Below are 24,583 nucleotides of genomic sequence, written 5' to 3'. Positions count from 1 at the left end.
TAGCACACACTTTTACATTATAGATTTATTTTCAATGGCAGTCCATGTCTGTTAATATATGGGTGCACATGGCGCCCATGGATAGCACACACTTTTACATTATAGATTTATTTGCTTCTTTTCAAGGACCAGTTACACATGACGCCTACAGCTTATTTTGATGCTATAAGTATAGATTGCATTATATAAACCGGGTCCTTACGAGCCAACTAAACTTCAGTTTAGTAGGAAATCTGTAGCTACTTTCTTTAGCTATTTCTTGATGTAATACTCAGGGTTGTTTTGACCAATTCTTTTTTAACTTTATGATTATAGCCAGTTTAGTCTTCTTCTTCTTGCGATTGTTTTTCTTTCCTCTTTCCCTTTGATTAAGTTCAGTCTTTTGAGTCTTTTTTAATCTGAACGAATCTTTCATTTTGACTAATTAATTCGAAGTAAACTCTAAATTCTCGATATTCGTAGAAAGTCACCGAGACTTTCAGGACACCTTATTTTAATCTTAAGTGTATATGATACAGAAGGAAAGGTGCCTTTTTATACACTCTTAAGTTAGACAGATTCTGCAATAATCAGTTTTTCTAAACAAGCTTTGAGTGTTGTGAATTTAAAAATCGCGGGGTTCTGTGGGTCCAAAGGAATATAGCGGTCACAACTGGTGCGAGAGACTGTGGCAATACCAAGAGCAATCAGTTCGTCAAAAAAAAGAGAAAAAACCATTATCTTGTAGGCTTTATAATTTCAGTTTAGAGCTATTGGTCCATCGTCATACGAAAAACCAAAATGGGGTTGCAAATGGTGTTGTTACCTTCCTGCGCAGCCCAATTGCTCTGTTCCTCCTCGTTTGAACATAACTCTAATGCAAGTACAGGAAAGTTGGTTTCTGGTGTCACCACTTAGGCATGTTTTAACAATATCCAGCCATAATACGCCACAATAATGTGAAAAAAATTGCAACTACCTATTTTTTGTGCAAAAAAAAAGGCTCGAATGTCTCCTAAATATTTAGATAACCCTGAAAAATCGACCATGTTTTTGAACATGAACTTAATAACATAAACAAGTTTTTTAACACTTAGCATCAGCTTTGACCAAAGTACAAGAACACACCAGCATTCCAAAACGAAAATTTTGGATCAACTGGGGGATTTTCCAAAATCCCTTAAATAGAAATACAATGTTCTAGTGAGAAGTAAAAAAATAAGGTATCTTTTGGTTTCTACAAGTAGATTCTACATTACTTTCCGATTAGTAGATTACAAGAAGTACTCGATTTTGTATATTAAAGCATTATGAAAACAAACAGCAGATCCCTCAAACTACACTTGATCTATACTTGATCAAACTATTTATCCTATTGATTGCCCTTTTAATCATGTCTTTACTCATTAGAGCAATTTTTTCGTCAGAACCAATATGTTGCCCGTCATATCTTATAAATTACCAAATGTTTTAAGTTATTATTTTGAAGAATAGAAACCTATAAAAAGAATACTTCTAATTCTTTTAAAAAGCATTTCTTTCAAAAATTCGTTTCAACCAAGCAGTTTGAAAGACATCTTCAAGACTGTGGGTTATTAATATTATTCATTGTTTATAAGATTATTCAAGGTATCATATGCCTAAGCTTGATACATAGTCTTCATTATTAGTATCAAGTTAAGGAATTAAGATAGAGAAAGAGAAAGCGAGAGAGGGGGAGAGATAAAGAGAAAGAGAAAAATATTGAGAAAGAGAGATAAGGAGAGAGAAAGAGAAAGGTAAAGAGAGTGAAAGAGGGAAAAGAGAGAAAGAGGGAAGAGAGAAAGAGGGAAGAGAGAGAAAGAGGGAAGAGAGAGAGAGAGAGAGAGAGAGAGAGAGAGAGAGAGAGAGAGAGAGAGAGAGAGAGAGAGAGGGAGAGAGGATAGAGAGAGAAAGCGCGGTAAAGGAAGAGGTAGAGGGAACAGAGGGAAAGAGAGTGGGAGAAAAAAAGAGAAATGCCTAGAGAGAGGGAGAAGGGGGGAGAGGGAGAGAAAGAGAGAGGGGGAGAGAAAAAGAGAAGCCTATTTTTAGCTACTTATATCGCATATACAATAAAGATGAAAAAACCTTCTGAGACTCGGTAGCGTCAAGCAGTCTAAGTCGTCGAAGGCTGCTAGAGTCCTTCAATTCCGATAACTTGGCATTTATTTCAGATAGTTTATTCTCCACTTGATTTGCTGCAAAATGGCCAGATTTGATCATTTGTTGTCCTTTGGATGTGATGGTGCCAATAACAGGCTCGTGAGACAAAATATCAGACTCCATTGCCTTGGAAAATACAAATTGAGCATTCAAATTTTTGAACAGGGAGGCTAGGCTGAGACAAGAAAAAGAAAAGAAGAAAGCTAAGTTAGTTAAGAAAGATAATGGAAGCATGTACTCAGAGAGAGGGGGTGCATAAGTCACTAACATTGTAAACACCGACGTTTTTACAATGTAATCTATAATTCCAATATTTTACATGTAATTCACAAAAAATTGGCCAACTTTTCGCAGTTATGTCCCCCCCCCCCCAAAAAAAATACTGCACACGTTGTCTTTATTCCTGATAGCATAAAAAAGAAGTCAGAGAAGGTAAAAATAAAAGAAAGTCAACACACAATTGAATCGTTGAATGGCCAGTTTGACCAAATCTATAAAACAAGGAGCAGGGAAAATTGGCAAAAGAAGGTTCGTGATTGGTTTAGATTTTGATGTACTCATCATCTGATGATTGAAATGTTACTAATTTGTTGGTGGTTTCCCATGTCTTTGAATATTGAAAATGTTTTCAAGATAATTTTAATATGGAATTAGAAAAATTGGCTTCCAGAAATTAGTATTAAATCGTTTATAAATAAACAATTTTTCGTAATAATTTTTATTTTAGGGAGTCTCCTTGTGAAGACAATACTAAATAATCTTTCTTTTACCCAATTTGACTAAGTCCATGTCGGAAAGTAGGCTACTTAAACAAGAGAACACTAAATTAGTATAGTAATTAATATACTACAAATATATTACTTACTTACTTACTTAGGTCCCGGCCATCCTCGTGGGATGTTTTGGGGCCACTCCTCTTGCTAGCTCATGCATAAGGACTCGGTACATTGCTCTATTTGGTGCGATACGTGATAACTGGGCTATCTTGACGTTGTCGAAGTGGAAGTTCTCCATCCATCGTTTTCGTGGTCTGCCTCGTGGGCGAAGGACATGGAGGGATCCTTCAAGGGCGATTTTCGGAAGGCGGCTCGGCTCCATTCGCTTGACGTGGCCGAACCAGCACCGTTGTTGCTTCTTAATTTTACTGAGTATGGTTTCAGAGCCTTTGACGTACTTCCACATTTGTGGTTCGGTCAGTGTATTTGATTCTAGAAATGCGACGGAGGCATCTCACCTCAAAAGCTATAAGTTCTATTTTGTCTTTGGTTTTCAGAGTCCATGTTTCACATCCATAAATAACTATGGACATTAATAAACTGTTGAATAGGCGCATTTTGAGTTTGTTGGATAGGTGGTTACTTTTCCAGAGGTTGGCTAGTCTTCGGAAGCTAAAGCTAGCAAGTGCAAGTCGACGTTTCACGTCAGAGCTATGGCGATTATCTGAGGAGAGTAGGCTACCAAGCTACAGGAAGTGGTCAACCGTTTCAACCTGTCTCCCGCCTATGGTGATAATGAGCGGGTTGTCTAGTTCACGTCTCGTAGTTACCATGACTTTGGTCTTGCTGGCATTGATCTCCATCCCAAACGGCTTTGTGGTATCGTAGAGTTTATCAGCTTGTGCCTGCAATTCTTGTGTAGAGTTGGATAGCTCATCAATATCATAAACGTAGGCAAGATTCTCTATTAGCACCCCTCCTATTGTTGCGCCATATTCCGACTGCATTATCGACAGAACGGCATTTAGAAAGAGGTTGAAGAGATGTGGTGATAAGATGCAACCCTGGAGTACTCCTGACGAAGCTGTAAACTCTTCTGACAATCCATCAACGGTTATTAATTGGCCTAGGAACTGGTTATAAAAACTTTTGATTGTTCGGACTATCTAAGAAGAGGTGCCGCAGCAATAGAGAATGGGACCTAGTTCGCTGCATCAGATCAGGTCAAAAGCCTGATAAAAACCAACTACACAATTGAGAAGCTCTTCGTTGAAGATGAGGTATTGATCCAGGAGTTTATGAGCAACAAATATCTAATTTATCATTGATCGTCGAGGGCAAAATCCGGCCTGATGTTCACCTATAGTAGAGGCATTTGCTGCTTGTAACTGTCAGAGTAGGAATTTTGTCAGGACACGTGGCCGATGGCTTACTAGGTTGATTAAGCAATGGTGTCTATACTCTTTCGTTGAACCCTTTTTTTGAATGATCGAAATGGTGGCCTTACGCCAGAGACGGGGTGAATGTTTAGTTTCCCACACCACATACAAGATTATATGGTAAAGATTAGCTACATCATCTGATCTGGCGCTCATGAGTTCAACAATGAATCCGTCTTGACCAGGGGCTGGTCCTTCTTTGAGCGACTTGATTGCTGACTCGGTTTCTGACTTGAGTGGGGGTGGTGGTCTGAGTTCTTGGTCGGGTATGGGAAAGTGGGTTAGTATTTTAGGATCCGCAGCTACTAGGGGATTCAGTTTATCGTTAAAGTATTCTTTCCATCTTTCAAGTTTCATCCTTGAATCGTAGATCTCATCTCCGTCTTTGTCTAGGATCACTAATGTTTGCAGCTTTTTTTCCGGCTTAACTCGCGTACCACTCTGAAAACAGCTGCGCTATTCCTCTTCTTGGACAGTACTTCGCAGTCTTCGCATTTCTTCCGCAGGTGGTTACATAGTGCCTTTCTGATCCCTCGATCTACTCTTCTCTTGAGGAGCTTGTAAGTATCCCAACTGTGACGGTCGGATTTATTGCAAAAAAGTCATTTATCCTCGCATAGCGCAATGATCTCATCTGTGATCCATGGTTTTTCATTTGGAGTTTTTCTTCCAAGGACGTCATTCGTTGTCTCTATGATTGCTGATGTGGCCTGCTCGGTCAGGGAGTCTATCTCGTTAGCGGTGGTCAAGGGAGGATGATTTTCCAGGATCTCTCGGAATTTTTCAGATAGAGTGGAAGTGTAGGTCTGCCTTTTTGCGGGATCTCGCAGCAGATCCAGCCGGAATCTTGGGATTTTTGTTGCTTTTTGCAATTTTCTCATTCTTAGCTTGAACTTCGACATCAGGAGAGTGTGGTCAGAGTCGAAGTCTGCTCCTGGTAATGCTACTGTGTCTAGTACGGATGACTTCCAGCGCTTCGATATCAGGATATAATCAATCATGTTCTCGGTTTTACCATCTGGGGATCACCAGCTCACTTTGCGTCGATGGCAGTGTTTAAAAATTGTGTTCGTTTAGTAATAACTCGTTTTCTCGGCAGAAGTTAAGCAATCGTTCCCCTCTCGCATTAAGTTTTCCGTGACCAAAGCCCCCATTACATCGGATCGACCGGTATTATCCATACCTACTATAGCGTTAAAGTCCCCCATGACAATCAGTACGTCTTTTTTATGGATTTGGTCAATGACGCTTTGTAGTGTGAAGTAGAATTCATCGCATTCTTCCTCACTTCTGACAGAGTCTGGGGCATAGACGTGGACGACAGAGATATTCTTGGCAGCTCCCTTTAGTCGTAAGACGGCTATTCTTTCTGAGACTGGGGTGAAGGAGATTAGAGATTTTCTGGCAGTTGATGATAAGAAGAATCCTACACCTTGTCGATGAACTCCGTCCTTGCGGCCGGACTACAGGAGGGAGGCTCCAGAGAGGTTTTCCTCACTTGTTTGGGGGAGGTGCGTCTCAGAGAGGCCGATAACAATCCAATTGTACCTCTGTAGTTCTCTAAAGGCAAGATCTAGTTGATCTGGTTCGGCGAGTTTTCGGATGTTCAGCATCCCAAATTGTAAGGTAGTTTTGGTTGGAATAGAAGAACCGTGTGGTTTTCCACCCCGGGTGGGGGTCGTCCGAGGCCTAGGATTGACGGCTGCCCCGGACGCGGTAGCATGTAAAATCGTATTATTATCATTCAAGATTGGTTGTTCGTCAGTTACCCCGGACGCGGTAGCATGTAAAATCGCATTTTCATCCATCAAAATTGGTTGTTCGTCGGTTATCCCGGACGCGGTAGCAGATGTTCGTATAATACTGGACCCTTTTTTCATGATTTCAAGAGAGGTGGTTTCTTGACTAAATGGGTGGTGGTGGCAAGCCACTCTTCTCCACCACCTTGCAGAGGCTGTTGTCCGTAAAACTGGATCCTCCGCCCTTTCACAGTTGTCCTCCTATAGGGGATCCTCCCACGATGGTGTTCTGCTTCACCATGCAATTTAAACCATTGCTGGGAGAAGGTTTGAAACTGACGGGACGTGTCCACACGCCGGTGGGCCCTGCTGAGTGTACATTCGAGGGGCCTTCTTCCTCCTCCACCTGTATTTACGGCCCCCGGGCGAGGGTGCCCCAGTTTCAATTAAGGACCCCCCGGGGACTGGGTCCCCTTTTGGTCTGCGCCTCCTACTCAATGAAGGTACTCTATATATCTGTAGGGCTTTCCCCTATCCGCCACCTGGGGACGCGCTGAGTGGCCTGGGGGATGCCCCTGCTGAGAAGGTGACTCAGTATATTATTATTATTATTATTTAATTATTTATAGTATATTATTAATTATTATTATATTATTATTTAATAATATTAAATATATTATTACTCAGTTATAATTTATTATTTAGTATTATTTAGAATACTATATCTTCTCTTTATATTTATGTCTCCATACACTATATCTATACGTGGAATGTTCTATATAAAGTGCACTGTCATATATATTTAGTTAGATTTAGTTAAATTCGCTTCTAGACATTACTTATTTATTGTTCAACAGAAAATAATTTTTTGTATTTATCTTTATTTTAGGGAGTTTCCTTGGGAATGCACAAAGTTAACAGCCAAAAAGTGTTATCATAATTATGTTAACCATATTTGACTTGAATGTTGGAGGCTTTAATAAATAAATGTGCGTCACGGGACTTTAGGGGGCTCAAATTAAACTTTCTCACGTTTTCTTCCATATGAAATTTGGTTTGGCAGACAAAAAATCTAAGCATCTCTGGTTAAAGCAACAACCTTACCAGGAAGGTTGTTCACATATCCACCATCAAGTAAAAGATGGCCATCTATTGGATCGCACAAAGGCGACATATAGACAGATAAAGACATCGATGCCCGAACATATAAAATATTATGTATTAAAATATGTAGTATGTATTAAAATGTTATAAAAATAATACAAGGTACAAGGTAAGGCTTTAATAATAAAAATAGAAAAGACTATAATTTGAGCCTATACCCTCTATACCCTCTGAGCCTATAAACCCTATAGACCCTTCCTCATGTTCCATTTCAAAATATGTCAAACTGAAGAATATAGCTCAGTCATTTAGAATAGTATAGAGGAGGTTTGGTATAAAGAAGCTTAATTTCTCATTTAAATTAATTTTAGTTTTTTTTAGTTTTTCTGATACTTATGATTCTTAAAGCTAAACGTCAAATTCCAGGAAATGCTCAAGGTGTGCATTTGAAATGATGGTAGCAATGTACTCTATAGAACCTCGTTTTCCCGGTACAATTTTTTCCCCGAATCTTCCAATCGCAAGGACATGATTCCGCTTTAAATCCTACCATGTCAAAACAATAAAGATTAAACTCCTTTCTATGGATTTTTATTGCTTCCTTACTAATTTGAAAGTCCCTTTGAAAACTCGTCTCATGACGAGTTTTCAAAGGGACTTTCAAAGAAAACTCGTTTCAAAGTTTTCAAAGAAAACTCGTCTGATGTCGAGTTTATATATTACTGTCAAGTCCCTTTTTTTTCAAATTTTAGTTTACCGAATGAACGGAATTATAAAAGAATTATTTGCATTTGTCTGGTTAATAAACTAGATTCATTTTATTGGCCTAATATAGTTGCTATAGCAGCAAATTACACAGTAAAACGAAAAAAGTGGAGGTTACAAAATATGTATCTTTAGTTTCGCCGTCTCAAAACTCACCCTGTTGACAAATAAGCCAACAAACGAAAAAACTCGTACTTCTCAAAAAGTCTTTTCGAGGAATTTTATTTTGAACCTATAAGGGTCCATGGTTTTATGCCATTTTCACACGAACCAATTTTCTATCTTAGAAGTCATTAAACAGGAAATGTCCAACAAGGCTTGACGACCCCCCCCCTCCCCCAAATTATATTCCTGTGCAACTTCTGGAGTTACATTGGCTCGTTTTTAAACAACAGCAACAAAAGTGAATCAATCAAGGAAGTACAACAGCATCCAGAGGTTGGAATTTGTTAAGGTTGCATGTGTTTTCGAAAATAACTTTTCAAAAATAAATGAGGCAAACGACACCCTTAGCTCGTTGTTACACAACAACAGCAGGAGTCTCATATAAATCATTCAGACAAAACAAAAACCTCCAGAAGTTAAAGCTTGCTAAGGTTGCACGCCCTTTCGAAAAAACTTTCAAATATAAATTAAATAGCTAAATATGTATTTGTAAAATAAAAAGTTGAAATGAATCTACCTGGTGCTTTTTCAGTAAGCTTTGAACTGCAGTCAAAGAATTTCCCAGGTCTGATGAGGAGGCCAAGGGCATTTTTTCCATAATCCAAGCGATTTCTTCATTGATGTCTCGAAGGAATTGGTATAAAAGCAAAGCATCTTCGAGATTATCGTGTCTTATCTGTAGAGGCTCATGCAATGAATGGTACCTAGAGTAGATATACATTATTGATATAGTAAATGTATGCGTAACTACAAAGGCGAAAGCAAACAAATTGTTGGCCTAATTTACCGACATTGGACTTACTGACATCCTGATTCGAAAATGAAGTCTAATTAGGTAATATATACAATCAACTTATAACTGACATACCTTTTGTAAAAAGTACCTTTTTAGTAACCTTGAACAGTCCTCCAAAAGAATATAATACTGTTTATAACAAAAAATTTACCATTTTTGTGCTAAGTTAATTTTCCAATAGTTCTAATCTTCTGTACATTTTATGAACATTTTTGAAACGATAAAATCACAAGTAAAAACTACCGTAGCTAAAACACAAAAACAAGTAGCGTTTTAGCTAGGCTAAAAAAAAAAAAAAGAAAAAAGAAAGTATAAAGTCAGACATTAAATTTAAATAACTAGTTTCAAAAGTCTCTCTAATTCACTTTTTGTTGTATGACCCTAAATTGACCAATTGAAATTAACCCTAAGTTAAAATGTCCCGACTCTGCCCCACATGCTGTATATCTTACCACTTTGGGATTCACTGTCTATATTCAAACAATTCTATTTTCGCAACTTTTCAATTCCAGAACCTTTAGATGTTGCAAGTTAAAATCGATTGTTTTATTATTCTGGCGTTTCGCACTATTTTCTTCTTTATGCCTTTCTCTTTATTTATTTTATACTGATTTTCTCTTTATGTGTTTCATTTTCTTTCTTTTTTACCACCCTTTTTTGGTACCTTTGTACGTGAGCAAGAAAAATTATTGTCAGTTCTTACTATCAAATTGCCCAAGGCGAAACAGCGTGTTTGTGACAAAAACGCATTTATCAATAGAAAAAAAAGAAGGAGGACAAAAAATATATTTTTCAGAGCTACTTCCATTCTACGTGTTTTGTTCAAGTTCATTTACCATTAAAAATCAATCAAAACTAAATTCCAAAAGCTTCAAAAAATTTTCAAATTGAACCTCTATATGTCATGTACTTTTATTTTAAAAATAGGTGCACATATTATATTTAAAGCGTCTGAGCGGCGCTACACACGCGGATAGATCCTATTAGCAAAAAGGGGTCGTAAGATACTGAAAGATGAAGACACTTAAGGATGTTATTTGTAAACAGACTAAAATCACTTTCTGTTGTTTTGTTTAGCTTTTTGGAAAAAGAGAAACAGGAAGAAAAAACTGAAACACAAACATGGAATTTATTTGTGTTTTATCTTCTCCATTAAAGCTCAATATAGAAATTTGTGTATACTTTGAGCTCCAAAGCCACACACCTACACCTTATTCCACTAAAACCATATGTTATATAGTGTTTGTGTCACTGCCTAAGCTACAACCTGAAACAGTTTCTGCGTCCAAGTAGTAATGTTATGGTGAGCTCAGAGCCTCCTTCGACCTTAGGATTTCAACATTAAGCCTGCCTCAAACCTAACCAAACTCAGACATACACGATCACGCACCTGACTTCTTTATATTTGAAATTTTCATCACGTTAGAAACCAGCATTTCCAACCTTATAAAAGAACAAAAAGAAGAAACAACAAACTTCCACATATGGACCAATGAGGTCTGCGTGGCGCAGATACAATCTACTGATACTCCACCCTCGGCTGGGACTGCTATGAATGGCTGGGGGCAAATCATCCGATGCTTACCATGTTTCCCCTAGATTACTCTGCATGCTCATATGAACTGGGTAGACTTCTGGGTTGTCTTAAAGGGCGACACGACTAACCTTTGCCTCAGACAAAATAGTGCTGATACTCGTAACAGTGACTCTTTGCTTGTGTGTTTGATGTGGTAATTATTCGGCTAGGACGGATAAGAAAAAGAAAAGTGACAAATTTTCTTCGATGCAACTAACTGATTTGACAGGAACTTTGGTACTTATCTTAATTTTCAATGAGTATAAAAAAATCTGTGTAGCAAAAAATTCCACAAAGTTCTAACCAACAAGACCAACGGGAGATGTAAGTAAGGCACACCTACCTTTTGATTGTTTCTTTGGCTCTGGCTAGTAGGTCTTCCGCCATAAAATGATTTTCAGCTTCAAACTTGTAAGACGAGGTTTTTAAGTTCTCAATAAATTCAGAGTGATTTTGCACATCTCCTTCAAGGGTTTTGTGCTTCTTAAGTAGAAGCAAAGTGGCACTGATCTCTTTCCCGTGGTCTTCAGACTGCAGTTGCCCTTCAACATCGTCCATCCAAAAGTTGAGCTCATCCAATGTTCGAAAGAATTGGAGTGCCTAAAATAGAAAAATATATATTTATAGATCCACAGTAGTTTCATTTGTTTTGTTTATTACCTCTCCATAGTTTCTTTTAAGATCCGCATTGTAGGCTATATAGTTCTTCATTATCTTTTACTAGGTTTAGTCAAAGTGCATAATATATCATTTTTATATTCATTAATCTATTTTTTCCTTATTACAACAAACAATTTTTAAATTAATATATTTACATCTTTTTACAATAGATTTACAATTTTTAATAGAAAACATCAATATCATGCTACAAACGCGACAGAGCGGTTTATAGTTTCCTTAAACAGCAAATTTCAGATCGCTCAGTTGTTTTTCAGATCCTCACAAGAGAGCATACGTTCTTTTTTTTCCTAAGAGAAAGCGACTAAAGTGACTACATATAAATATGTAGTCAATCCTCGCCTTCGGAGAAGGCGCAGAAGAACTGTCCTTGGAGGATTCTGAACATCAACTGGAGAGACCACGTCATAAATAAGATAATTAACTCTATCTCAGGCCAGTCCATAGTTATAGACATCATTCGGTAACGAAAGTGGCGATACCTTAGGCACGTGATCCATATTAAGGACGATAGGATCCCGAGACAGATCTTGGAATTACAACCGCAGGGAATCTGCGGGAGAGGTCGACCAAAGAACAGCTTGCGTCGCACCCATCAACGGGACCTGTCCAACATTCACACGACGATCCAACCCTAATGGAAAGACGTTTTGGCGGTGTCACAGATGCGAGATGACTAGAGGCTCTTCACAGATACCTTTGTGCCTCTGGCAGCACAAGAGGATCTAAGGTCTAAGGTAAGGTACTAGAACTCTGTCCTACCAACGTCCTACCTAGTCGCGTTTCTAAAGAATGTCAATTAACGGGTTTCTTATGCACGAGTCTTCTCCAGGGTTACAGAAATTAGCCAATTATATGATGCAATCATCAAATTCTTCAAAGATTCATAGATGAGAGTTGTGTAATATAGGTGAACATAGGGTCGACCCTTAGGGGGTTTGAAAATTACGAAGAATTTTTGGATTTTTGGGCGGTAGTTTTTTTTTTCAGGAGGGGAGTGTCGTTTCAAGGAATCCAAGAGGAGAAAATCCCTCCTATTTCTCCCCTGTGTGCAAATATATAGCACAGGAAATAGGAGCAAACCTGAGAGAACTACAAAGCTACTAATAGAGCTATGTACTGGACAGTGAATTTGGTTTATAGATCTATAATTTTCAATAGTTTATTATAATAATAGCCTAATCACACTCAAAATCAACGACAAAAATTCCAAACTGTTGTGCAGGGATCAGGTGGTGATTTATAATAATTATTATCATAGTACAAAGTACTAATTATAATTACCATATTTATAAATACATAAAAAAGAACATAATATACCTGCACACAGAGGGATGATTTTGCCCCCTCCCCCTATTTCCTGACTTTATACAGGTTCAAAGACACCTCTCTCCGAAAATCTCTCCGAAATCTTAAAGAAGTCAAAATCGAGATCTTTCAAACTAAAATTTACTTTTTATGCTTACCAGGAATTAAGAAAAAAACAAAAAACTCACCAGTAAAGCGTCATTGAGCCTATTCTTTTTAATTTTCATTGCTTCTTCCAGGTCTTTCCACATGGACAGCATCTCCTCAACCCTGTTGCTCAGTTCAGTACTTGCATAATGTTTAGACTTGATTAATTTTTCTCCTTCTTCTTCCACATTCTGCATACGGCCTTTGTTGGCCACAATTTCGGCCTCAAATGCTACATGCTTTTGCAGCTTACTTTGAAGGTTAGTTAATTCACGGTAGTTTTCATCATTAGCAACTTGAAGTTTTTCGACTATCCAGCTTGTTATCTGTAAATATAGTTCATTTTAAGAAAAGCATGCTTTACACGACACAAATATAATAAAATAGCGCCTAGCTACGCCACACACATTCGCTAGTGGACCCAATACAAATAAACGCTATCGGAGGAAATTTTGTTGAATTATGTAAATGACATTAAAAAATTAAACTTGTCAAGTTTGAGGTAAATGTGGACGGTTTTTATGTTTTATGCTTTGCGTATTATTTTACGCTTGTTTCGTACCTTAAACACTATTTCATATCAGTATTTATATTTCAAGGTCCCATTTTTACATTCATGTTTACGTATACATGCAATATTTTTTGAACGAATAACCAGGGCTGGTGAATTACTCATGCCAAGTGAGTGGCAGATGCTGGCATTCCCTCATTTGATCCTACCTTCTCTCTAATGAAGGGTCAAATAATTCCCCTTCTTCGTAGTTCTCTTCTACATTCCCATTTTGGTGTTAGCATTTGCATTTTTCCATCTTGTTTTACATTATTGATCATATTTTAAGTGAGTATTTTAAAAAACAAAAGTATATTTCCTACCCTGTCTCTTCACGCGAAGTACAAAAATATCTGGTTTTTCCTTTAAGAAAAGATTCAGATTACATAAGCATAGCAGAGACAAATACCTCTGACAACGGTAAGTATGCACGGAACACAAAAGGAGCAAAATAGGTAGAAAATAGAAAAGGATACACAGAAAAATAGAATAAAAAAGGAAGAATAGAAAAAGGAAAATTTAAGAAAGATGAGAGCCTAAAGAGGCTCCCACAAACCTGTCTTATTAAACTCCATCAAACTAGTATTACAGGCCAAAAAGCCTTTGTGAGGGTCTAAAGTTTTGTATTTTTTCTCTGTTTCCTTTAAATAAATTAGATGGACAATGCTATGTCTAAAGGTCGTATCTGACGATTTCCTACTTCAGATATTGCCAAAAATCTTTGTATAAGCTGTTCTCAAAAGGAGGATCTGTAGAGCAATGTAGAGCAGGAGAATCAAAGTGCGATTAAAGATATATTTTCCTGCTGATTCTCCCTTTGAGAACAGCTTAGCAAACGGTTTTTACAATTATATCAAAAGTGTGAAAACATCAGATACGACTTTTGGGTGTTTCTGTAAATTTTGCATTTTGACCTTTAGGTGCTTTCGGCAATTTGGGGTTTTGGTAAGTGTCTGAAAGCACACGGTTTTTGGAAATATCTGAAGTACGAAAACAACCTTTAGGCGAGACAAGATGTGAAACAACAATACGTTAGTTTGACTTACTTCATGGAATTTCAGAAGGAAAAGATGAAGTTGGCGGGCTTCAACAAGCTTCTGTCTTCTACCAGAGCTTTTATCTTGAATCTTCGCTCTACGGGTTTGGACAGATTCCAATTGTTTGAGAATTCCTTCACTGTCGTAGTGACCAACATCTATCTGCGCCTTTGCCATCTTTTCAAGTTCTGAAAACCGACCACTTTGTGCTACAAGCGACTTTTCAAAAGCTTCGTGCTTCCGTAACAATGCATCTACAGTTCCGACAGATTCCTGAGGAAAAAATAAATTTTATTATTTAATTCATGGAAAAAAAATGGCCTTTTCTTGCTTATCAAAATGTAGCCATCAGTTGGATTATATGTTTACCAAACATTCTAAGCTTAGGCGGGCAACGTTGAGTTCAAACAGTGTTATTACATATTTAATGCTTATATTACTCTATCAAGAACAAAGAAAAGTTGAAGTTTTTGATGACAAAACTAAACTTTTAGGTTTGAAAAAAGTTGAAAATAATGTTTTTTTTTATATTTGATTCCAATATCAAAGCCATTAAATGACATACTTTTTTTATTTACAATGTGATTCCGTAATAATAAAGATGACTACCCTAGAACAAAAAAAAAAAAAAAAAAAAAAAAAAAAAAAAAAAAAAATCAATTTCGATTTTTCTTTCAGAAGTCGATTTAACTAATTCAATATATATAGCTTGGCAGTCTTTTCACCCTTACTAGACCTTTAAAATCAAATTTACGTCTAAAAAAGTACAATATATGCCATATCTCCGGTAAGATATTCCATCAAAGTTCATCACACCTCATTCTTTCACATAAAGCCTCTACGGAATTTCTGCAGAATCCGACATTACGGCGAACTACTACTGACACTACTCACAACTCATTGCAGGACCGAGCCATCAGAGGCAAAACGTACTTCCTCTCAGTGGCGTCAATTAAAGGGCAAGAGAGGACCTGTGTTCCCCCTCCCAGATTTTGAAAAAAAGAATTTTGGGTATTTTCATTGAAAATGCCTCTTTTGGTATTTTGATTGAAAAATGCCTCTTTTTTCGACATTTTCGTTGAGAAAATTGAAAAAAGACAACTCGTCTCACCCCCTAGATAATATTGAGAAATAAATTTGTCCCCCAAATCTTCATGAATTGACACCACGGCCTCTTCCGACTTCACAGCATTCTCTTCAATTAAGTTCCCACTTCCTTTAATCTTTCTTTATGGTCTCTTTCTACTCCATTTGAAGACCTCCTACGTTCGACACCAGCTGGATTAACAATAACCATAATTTTCTGCTTTCTATCATACTTAATCTATAAAATGTTACGTAAAAAAAAAATAAAAGTTCAAAATTGGGATAAAATCCTTTTTAATAGACGTGTATAGAAAATTCACAAAAAATACCAGATATTTCGGTCACATATACAGTGACCGTCATCAGTAGTAAAACTGAGGACGGTTACTGTATATGTGACTGAAATATCTTGTATTTTTTGTGAATTTTATATACACTGTCTATTAAAAAGGATTTTATCCCTATTTTGAACTTTTATTTTATCGTCATGGAAAGGCAGTGTGGTCTCCGAAATTATCTAAATGTTACGTAACCAGCTTTTTTTTATTATTATACCCCAAACACTGGAAGCGAATTATATTTTACATAGTTCTTATTGCTTGATGTGCCATCACTTAAACGATTGCCTAAAAATGGGTTAAGTGGCCATATTCTTAGTCTCATTAAGGTATAAGTTAAATAATTGGTCCGTTCAAATATTAAAATTGAGGTTAGGAAAAAAGAGAAGTACCAGCAGGGTAATTGCCCCCATCCTTTCCCTGATATAATAAATAGAAACTTACACCAAGATCATCATTATTCAAGAATGCTTCATGTTTGGTCATTCGATTATGAGCAGCTTCAATAAGCGTTTTGAATTGACACAACTCTATGCACTGGGTGAGTAAAATCCTCTTTTCTTCCCAAGCACCATAAATGTCCCTTTTTAAGTCTTCCAAATTCTTTAAGGCGACTGAAACCTCTTTTGTGTGCTTCTTCTTCTTTTCGGATCGTTTTGATTCTTCATCAGTATCATCAGAGGATGAGGATTCGTCCGCTTTTTGAAGATTTTCACCATAGTCACGAAGGGACGTAAATATCATCTGACGGCCATCTATTTCAGCCTGGAAAACGAATTTAAAATTGGTTTGAACACTCAGTTGCCTATAATAAAAAATAATTGATTTTCTATTTTACTAGCTCCAGCACTCCTTAAAAAGTACTTTAAAAGTCTGGCAAATGGTTACACGCCCGTCAATACCTGTAAGACAATGCACGGATAACCAAGACAATCCACGGATATCCGTGTCTAGAAGACACGGATAATCAATTATATTTATTTACTAGACAAGATACGACAAGCATAAAAAAGAAAGAAAAGAAGTAGCGTATATTTTATGGCGAGGACAGGAGAAAAGGAAGATTGCCGGCTTCTCCTAAACAAATCAGTCAGAATCCCCCAATACCCCATCCCAACTGTTTCCTGAAAGTCTCAACATAATTATTAGCTGTGAGACAAAAGTTGGTTATCCCTAAAAAACTACTTATAAAATGTGTTACCTTTCAGTTGAAGCTACTAATCATGCAGTAAGTTCAAACTATACGCAAAACTCGCTTGTCTTCAAGCTTAAGGTATGGAGGAGATAACTCCCTCTGATGATATTTGAAAAAAACTACGTTTTCTAAAGAGTTAAAGAGGCTGAGTTACAAGGTCGAACCTTAAAACGTACAGAGATTAGGAGGTACAGTTGGGGGGCTGCCGCCCCCAAACCCCCGCTTTCGCAGCCTTTAAATAAAAAAACAAAAAGTTTTTTAAACTGAAAGTAAGGAGCGACATTAAATCTTAAAACGAGCAGAAATTATTCCGTATATGAAAGAGGCTGTGCCCTCCTCAACGCCTCGCTCTTTACGCTAAAGTTTGACTTTCTCACAACTCTTTTTTTTAAACAATAAAAACTTTAGCGTAAAGAGCGAGGCGTTGAGGAGGGCACAGACCCTTTCATATACAGAATAATTTCTGTTCGTTTTAAGATTTAATGTCGCTCCTTACTTTCAGTTTAAAAAACTTTTTTTATTTAAAGGCTGCGAAAGCGGGGGGTTTGGGTGGCGGCAGCCCCCCAACTGTGCCTCCTAATCCCTGTATGTTTTAAGGTTCGACCTTGTAACTCAGCCTCTTTAACTCTTTAGAAAACGTAGTTTTTTTCAAATAATTTTTGCACGTTTTTGTACAGTTTATTACTTATTAGTGCTTGACTAACTGTTAGCTGATCGTGTCAGGAGTAAAAGTGGGGGGGCTGCCACCCCCCCAAACCCCCCGCTCTTGAACATTCTTGTGTTAAGGCTTTTAATTCCTGAATACTCAAATCACGTCGTACAGGGTGCCTCCTAATCCCTGTACGTTTTAATGTTCTAACTTGTGACTCAGCCTCTTTAACAGCCCCCCCAACTGTGCCTCCTAATCCCTGTACGTTTTAAGGGTTGACCTCGTAACTCAGCCTCTTTAACTCTTTAGAAAACCTAGTCTTTTTCAAATAATACACATAAACAGGTTAGACATGCTTTGTTATAAAAATTGACGCGCAGATATTTTAATAACAAAGCATGTCTAACCGGTTTATGTGTATTATTTGAAAAAAACTAAGGTTTTTCGTAAATGTAAATTCGGGGGATAATTTTTTCGGTCTGAAAATATCAAAAGGCCCTAACAGGTTGAATTCTGCTTCGAATGAGTCCTCATTCAACCGGATCCGTTGCCAACTGTGGCCTGTAGGCGTGGCTAAGAAAAAAAAAGAAATGATGATGAATTTTAAGTGGCTATATTTGGTTTTTAGAAAACAGGGAAGGAGTGATCGGATTGAGCTGAAATTTCGAGGATAAGCTCCTGGGCCCTAGGAAAGCTTAACCTCTAAATTTCAGCCCAATCGGACAACGTTAAAGAGGGGCTGTGGTGGGAGGGTCCAAACTTCCGGCCCAGTTTACCCCATGAAGATAAAGTCGGAGGAGGATGAAATTTTGCAAGTTTCTTAGTTTGAGCTTGGGCTACAAAATGCGATTACCGCCGTCTCTCTGTAACCTCTAGGACCTGAAATCGCTTAACATTGTGGTGGGTCGCCTCTTTATAGAGGCACAAGTGTGCCTCCTTGACTGGGATCCAATTGATTGCATAAAAGTTCTCAGGAGAAGTACTCACATCGTACCCTTTGCATAACACCACGTGACTGGCGAGGTACTACGGCCACTTACCAGTTACATAAAATAAGATTACTTGTCCTCCAGAAGCATAAAAAAAAACTATAAGTTGTAATAGCTATTCGGTAAAATACCAGTTATCGGTCGGTAAGAACAAGGTTTTTAATTTCAAAAAAGACAATTCAGCTTAAAGAATATTGGAATTCAAGAGATATGCACCACAGCAAAATAGACATAAATGTGTGTGTGCATTTTGAATACACACAATGCAGGATTTTAAAAAATACAAATTCCATAAAAACGTTGCGATTTAACCTTTAGTTGCTCAAAAATGGAGATCGTCACTGTGCCTAAAAAATAACCACTTAAAACAACGGATGGAAGCTACCCAAACGTGGGACAAATTGATCTAAAATCTAGTCCAATGGACAATAATTTCTAAAATAATTCATGGTAATTTTACAATATACCTTACTCCAGCAATCCAGCAATGAAAGAACCTACTTTAGATCACGAATAAGACAACTCTAATGTAGCCAGGAATCTATTTTCGCACTGATCATAGGTTTTCCCTTCTCAGAGCTGGGGAGTATTCGCACGGACACATGTTTCAGAAGAAAATAAAGAAACTGTTGCTGGCACAATCTTACCTTCAACAGAAGATAAGTATTCATTAGACTAATGAATTATCAGAATTCTACATTATAAATTTCTACATTTGATAATAAACCTGCATCAGAGACATTATTTGCTAACTAATACGAATACGTTGTTATGTTGATCAAAATATGTATGAATATGTAGTTATGGATGAAGATGTTGTCGATCAAAACAAGGAACACTGTCACAAAGTGTTCTAGATCTTTCAGAAGCGATTGTCTGACCAAAACTAAAGCTGCTTATTGGTTACCGTGAAAACGGTGGCTAAGTAGGCATAAAAAGCGCGAAAACAGGCCCTAAGAGAGAAATGAAATCGTAAAGTCTAAATCATTTGATAGTCTTGATAAGTCTTGATCAGTCTAGTTCTTAGCTGACTTTTAATTGTTTCAGTTCTCTTGATAAAAGCGACATGTCTATAGTGGCCAACAGGTATTTTTATGCCAAATTGAAGCCCTATGATTCAGGTAACACGTTTTTTAAAATCAACTCTTAAAAATTTAACTTGGTCTTCATATTCCCACAAAAAAGTTAATTTTCAGTCTCCTGTGTACCAGTTTTCCTGGTAAACAGGGTATGCTTGTAGTGGACAACAGTTTTTTTTTAAACTTAGTAAAACCGCTTTATTTTGTTTTGGATTCTGAGTTCGTCCTAGATTTAACAAAGCGGCTACCGTATAATAGAAATTCTTTACTTTAGGTGCTTCAACATCCGTAAAGGGTGGTGGTATCGCCAATTCACGAATATGTTGAGGGGGGAATGTATTTTTCGAAATCTAAGGGGGAACGGGCAACTTTTTTCTATTTTTGTCTAATGAAAATACCAAAAAAGGTATTTTTCAATAAAAAAAAATGATTTTACGAAACCTAGGAGGGATCTTTGGAGGGGGACAAATGCCACCACTACCCCCTTCCCAATTGACGTTACTGAATGGCATATAGATTATTATCCCTGGTTATGATAGATATCATACCATTGATTTCTGCCTAGATAAAATTGGCTGGTTTTGCCGCCCCACCCCGAGTTAAACAATAAGATTCAAATAGGACTTGATTTGAGCTCTTTTTTGCTGGATGTTCTTACGGGATTACCTGGAGGTAAAGCAGTCGACCTCCTAAAGGCGTCCTCCGTGGTTTCAAAATGTTCAGGAGTTTAAACAAATAAATAAGGCATTTAAACCAATAAACTATATTCAGCAATGAACATTCGTTGGATGATTTTCCCCCAAGGACACATTGGACTCCGAGCCGATGGCAGAGAATCAGGAGACTAATTTCTGCAATACACAGACCATTGGTCAGCATTCGCAAAAAGTAAGTAAAAGTAATGGATATGGCTATTTTATCATTAAGTCTCATAAGTGCCCTGGAACAGAACAGTATCATTTCTCGTGCTTTAAAAAAGCAAACCTAAGAAAAAAAAAGAACGAAAAAAGAAACAACTTAAAATTGGAATACAGTGAAAAATTTACTTTTATGGGAAAAAAGAACTTACCTTTCGTTCACGGTGGAGCTGCAAAGCACTTTCAGCTTCACTCATGTTATCCGGCAATGCCTGCTCTTCCATCTTCTTCACCATATCCCTGATCCAAGCTTCTAAGTCTTGAGCATCAGCAAAAAATTTTAATCGCTTAAAAGCATCAACTAAAGCGTCTTTCCTGGATGCTCGAAGCGACAAAAGACTTTTCCATTTCTTGCGAACATCGCCCAATTTTTCGTCGATTTGCTCAGACATATCAGGGAATTTCTGAATAAGTCGTTTCGTATCAACTTCATGATCCTATTAATAAAAAAATTAAAGTAAAATTTGAACATTTTCCGTCACTTTCCGGTTTAAAACAGAGGATATATCAAAAGTGTTCCTCCAGCCTATCATATTTGGTTTGCCGTTCTTGAAGCCTGTATGGCTTGTCTTTTTTCTATTCTTGATGTCCAAATTTAAGGTGACATTTTTTAAGAGTCGGTCTAGGTTACAAAAAAGCTGAATTACATACTAACGGATTATGATTTCGAATTGTAGATAAGTTCCACAATATAGCACTTTTAAATTGGTTTAAATGTCCTACTCTTTAAATATATCTTTTTTTGCGTCACTTGGTAGGTTTTTTCTGGCTGATGGTACTTTCAGATACACCTTTGCAGTTTGACTTTCTTTGCAGTGCTTATTGACCTTCTTTCCAGTAGAAAAGTCTATCTGACTAATTTCCCATCTTGTTTTTACACTTATATAAACTGTTTCTTTTTTTGAAAATCGATTTTTAAAAATAACAAAAACGATTTTGTGGGGCATGGGCGTATTCAGGATTTTCGTTCGGGGAGGGGGGGGGGGGGTACAAAATAAACTTTAGTAAACAACTCAAAAATTAGTTTATCAATTTTAGCTACTTTTTTACCTTTCGGACAAAAACAAGGGGGAGGGGGGTCAAACCCGATATCCTCCTGGATACGGCATTCTTGCGGGGACTTTTGTAGCCCATCCAAGGCATAAACGTATTAATTTACAACATAATTACAGGCAACAAGTGTTTTCACGAGCTCCTTGCACTTTTTCTTTCAAGCCACCAGCAAAGTTTGCGTAAATTTCCGTTTTCGTAGAGAAAACAGTGTTTTTAGGTGTACCTCTCTACTACTTGATTAATTGCCTCCGTATCTGGTATCTATTTAGGTAATAAATTTATTATTAACGGGTAGCATAAATCACGATTGTAATCAAAATGAACTCGCTTCTATGGCCAATCCCAAATAAACCTTATGTTTTAGTTGATAAGATCTGTCAAGTTTTCTCTATGTATAGTGTGAAACACCAGCGTTTCCTATTTCTGTTTTTAGAGGTGAAGAGACTATTTTGTTAGTGCGCTTGTATTTACCATCAATAAAACAGATTAGATCTAAATTCTTTTTTATTTCAAGCATTCGCTTGAAGTTCCAATTTGGGTTCAAGGTGAAGTTCCAATTTGGGTTCAAAGTATATTGTAGGGAGCCTTTTGCATTTTGTAGGTTAGTACAAATAACTGATAGATTAAAGAAAAGAGTTTTTTGGGAAGCGTTTTATCAATAACAACAATCGGATAGAAAAATCAAAAACAAAAAATGGGGGAAATTCCAGAGACTAGGGCCTGAACCACAAAGATTTTTTTGTAAGTTTATGTTGGATTGGATTACGTATTTATGTGTACTTATATTGTGATGGTATATTGTACTTGTTTATGGTACTTGTGATGGTATTTATATTGTGATGTGATATTTTGATGGTACTTGTTGGTTGGTTTCTTGTCACAGCCCTTGGTGGTTTTTCTACAGATAAATTATTATTATTATAACATTTCGAAGCCGTAGAATTTTTTTCCGTTTTAGCTTTCTTCATAACTGTTTTAGCTTTCTTCTGTCACACGCTGCACGTTGAGTTGGAGACATATCTAATATATTCTATTTGTGACGATTCAGCTTATTTGTGAACATTATTTTCCTTGATTTTCTTTTCCCCTTACTCCTCTAAGCCTGTTCTTGCTATATAAAGATGGAAAATATGAATTATCAGTATATATTTCTCATGCAGTTCGTAAGTCTTCCTGCATTAATATATTATTTTATCTGTTCTAATTTTGTGTTCATTATTTTAAGTTTTTTATTTATATTTTCTATACCTTATTTGCGTAAACTTTCTATTTTTCATACTTCTTTACATTTTTTTTCTTTTATGCCTTAATACTATGGATTTATAGCATTATCTATGGTATTTTATCTTATTTATCAATTCATGTTTTTCACATATTTTTTTATATTTTAAACTAAAGTAAAAAACCGTTTTTCCCAAGTATAGCTGATCTCTCCTACCTCCTATGAAGTAAATACAACGACGTCTTAACCTCGAATAAGGTCTTTAACCTCTCACGGACGGGTAAAGACTTCACAGTACCCTTTGTTATGCTGATTCCAAATATATAAGATTCATTAAGTTTAGTATTACCCATCAAAAGCTTCGCGCCTGAGAAAACTTGACATCCCTTAAGTGGCAAGAGATCTTAATGAAAATCCCATCATCAGATTCAGTGTGTCCAAGAACCCTATTGTAGAAGTTTCAAGCTCCCATCTGCAAATATGTGCAATTTTGTATTTTCTGCCAAAAGAAAGATCACGGATACGTGTTTATTTGTTGTTTTTTTCTTGTTTGTTTCCCCTAGGGAAGATCGCATTGAACCAATAGTCGTAGAATGTCGAGAAAGGACTCATTTTAACGTAAAGTAAAACTTCTAGTGCCCTTTTTAAGTGTCCAAAAATATTGGACGGCAACTAGCCAACCCCCCCCCTCCCGGACCGCCCCCTTTTTTCCTTAAAGTCGTTCGATCAAAATTTTGAGATAGCCATTTTGTTCAGCAAAGTTGAAAGGTGCAGTAAATATGCCATTGGAGACAACATGACCCCCACAGCCCCTAGGGAAAGGTCTAAGTTATAAAATTCGCCTTGTTAAATCCCTGTTAGAAGCCCAATAGCTTGTTTTTGGAAAGTGTGAGTTACCTCCTTTGGTTTGGACATGACGACATTGAAAGTTATTGAAATAATTTTTGACATTTAGCAATTGTTAAGTAGTTTAACTTACTTCGTTTTTTCAGACAACTATTATTATGATTTCGAAGTTTTTTGTTTTTTTATACTAGTGCGAATTTCGTTCAAAAATACTAATTCGTTTCTACAGAAGTTGCTTGAGAATTTAGATAAATAATAACTTAATTCTTAAAAATTGTTTATGAAAATTTTTAAAAATATACTTAATTCCAAAAAAATATATGAGAATTATCAAAATTAAATTAAGTAAGATAATATTAATTATTTCTAAGATGACCTTGATGCTGCTTATTCTACCGTAATTTGAAGAATAGAATTTAAGCAGTATTTCTGCTTTGTAGGCAGAACTGAAAGTAGTTACATTATTTATTTTCCTAATAGTTGGTCAGAGTATTCCCATCTTGTCTATTTTCTATTACATCCCATTTTATTATTAATTATTTTTATTATCCTTCGGGAAACATATTTGAAAAAACGGTAATTGATAAAGCAGTTCGTCCCCAAATGGGGTAGGAGGATGTCGAGAGGAAAGATTTAAGAGAAATAGGAACTTCCTGGGAGGGTATAAAGAGGAAGGCTTTGAATAGATAGGGATTGCGGAGGAGCGTGTGTAGCTGTGTTAGACTCAGGAGGCTTGCTGCTCCAGTGATTTGTTAGTAGTAAACGTTAAACATATTGAATTTATAACACGAGAAAAGCTAATCATGAAAGGTTTTCCGGCATTGCTGAAGTTAAAGGAAGAAAAAAAAAACTGACTTTTAAAAAGAAAAGACCCAGAATAAAGAATATGTCATATTGCAAAATAAAATGTCCTTTTCTGGGGAGGGAGGGGTAGTTTCACCCCTTATGAATTTGTCTTTCGTGCGCCTGTGCGGGTAAAATAAATTACAATCATTATTACTTACTTTCGTTATTGTTAGAGCGTTTGTA

General features: G+C 36.7%; 1 protein-coding gene across 9 annotated transcripts in view; it reads right to left on the bottom strand.

The window, feature by feature from the left end:
* kst (spectrin beta chain, non-erythrocytic 5 kst) overlaps window positions 1-24,583 on the bottom strand; it is a 333,164-nt gene that overhangs the window by 43,641 nt on the left and 264,940 nt on the right. For all 9 annotated transcript variants that reach the window (XM_089085798.1, XM_089085799.1, XM_089085797.1 and 6 more), the window contains 7 exons: window positions 20,586-20,870; window positions 16,049-16,369; window positions 14,190-14,453; window positions 12,635-12,919; window positions 10,804-11,060; window positions 8,606-8,792; window positions 2,086-2,286 (listed from right to left, as the gene is read on the bottom strand). In XM_089085798.1, the coding sequence (XP_088941924.1) occupies window positions 2,086-2,286; window positions 8,606-8,792; window positions 10,804-11,060; window positions 12,635-12,919; window positions 14,190-14,453; window positions 16,049-16,369; window positions 20,586-20,870 (1,800 nt within the window). The remainder of the gene's footprint in view (window positions 1-2,085; window positions 2,287-8,605; window positions 8,793-10,803; window positions 11,061-12,634; window positions 12,920-14,189; window positions 14,454-16,048; window positions 16,370-20,585; window positions 20,871-24,583) is intronic.

Source organism: Artemia sp. Qi Xiang Cuo, chromosome 3 (assembly GCF_049724085.1).
Source record: "Artemia sp. Qi Xiang Cuo chromosome 3, ASM4972408v1, whole genome shotgun sequence".
In the NCBI taxonomy this organism is placed as follows: domain Eukaryota; kingdom Metazoa; phylum Arthropoda; class Branchiopoda; order Anostraca; family Artemiidae; genus Artemia; species Artemia sp. Qi Xiang Cuo.
Note: the sequence above shows the minus strand (reverse complement) of the source record. Positions and strands in the feature narration are given on the sequence as shown.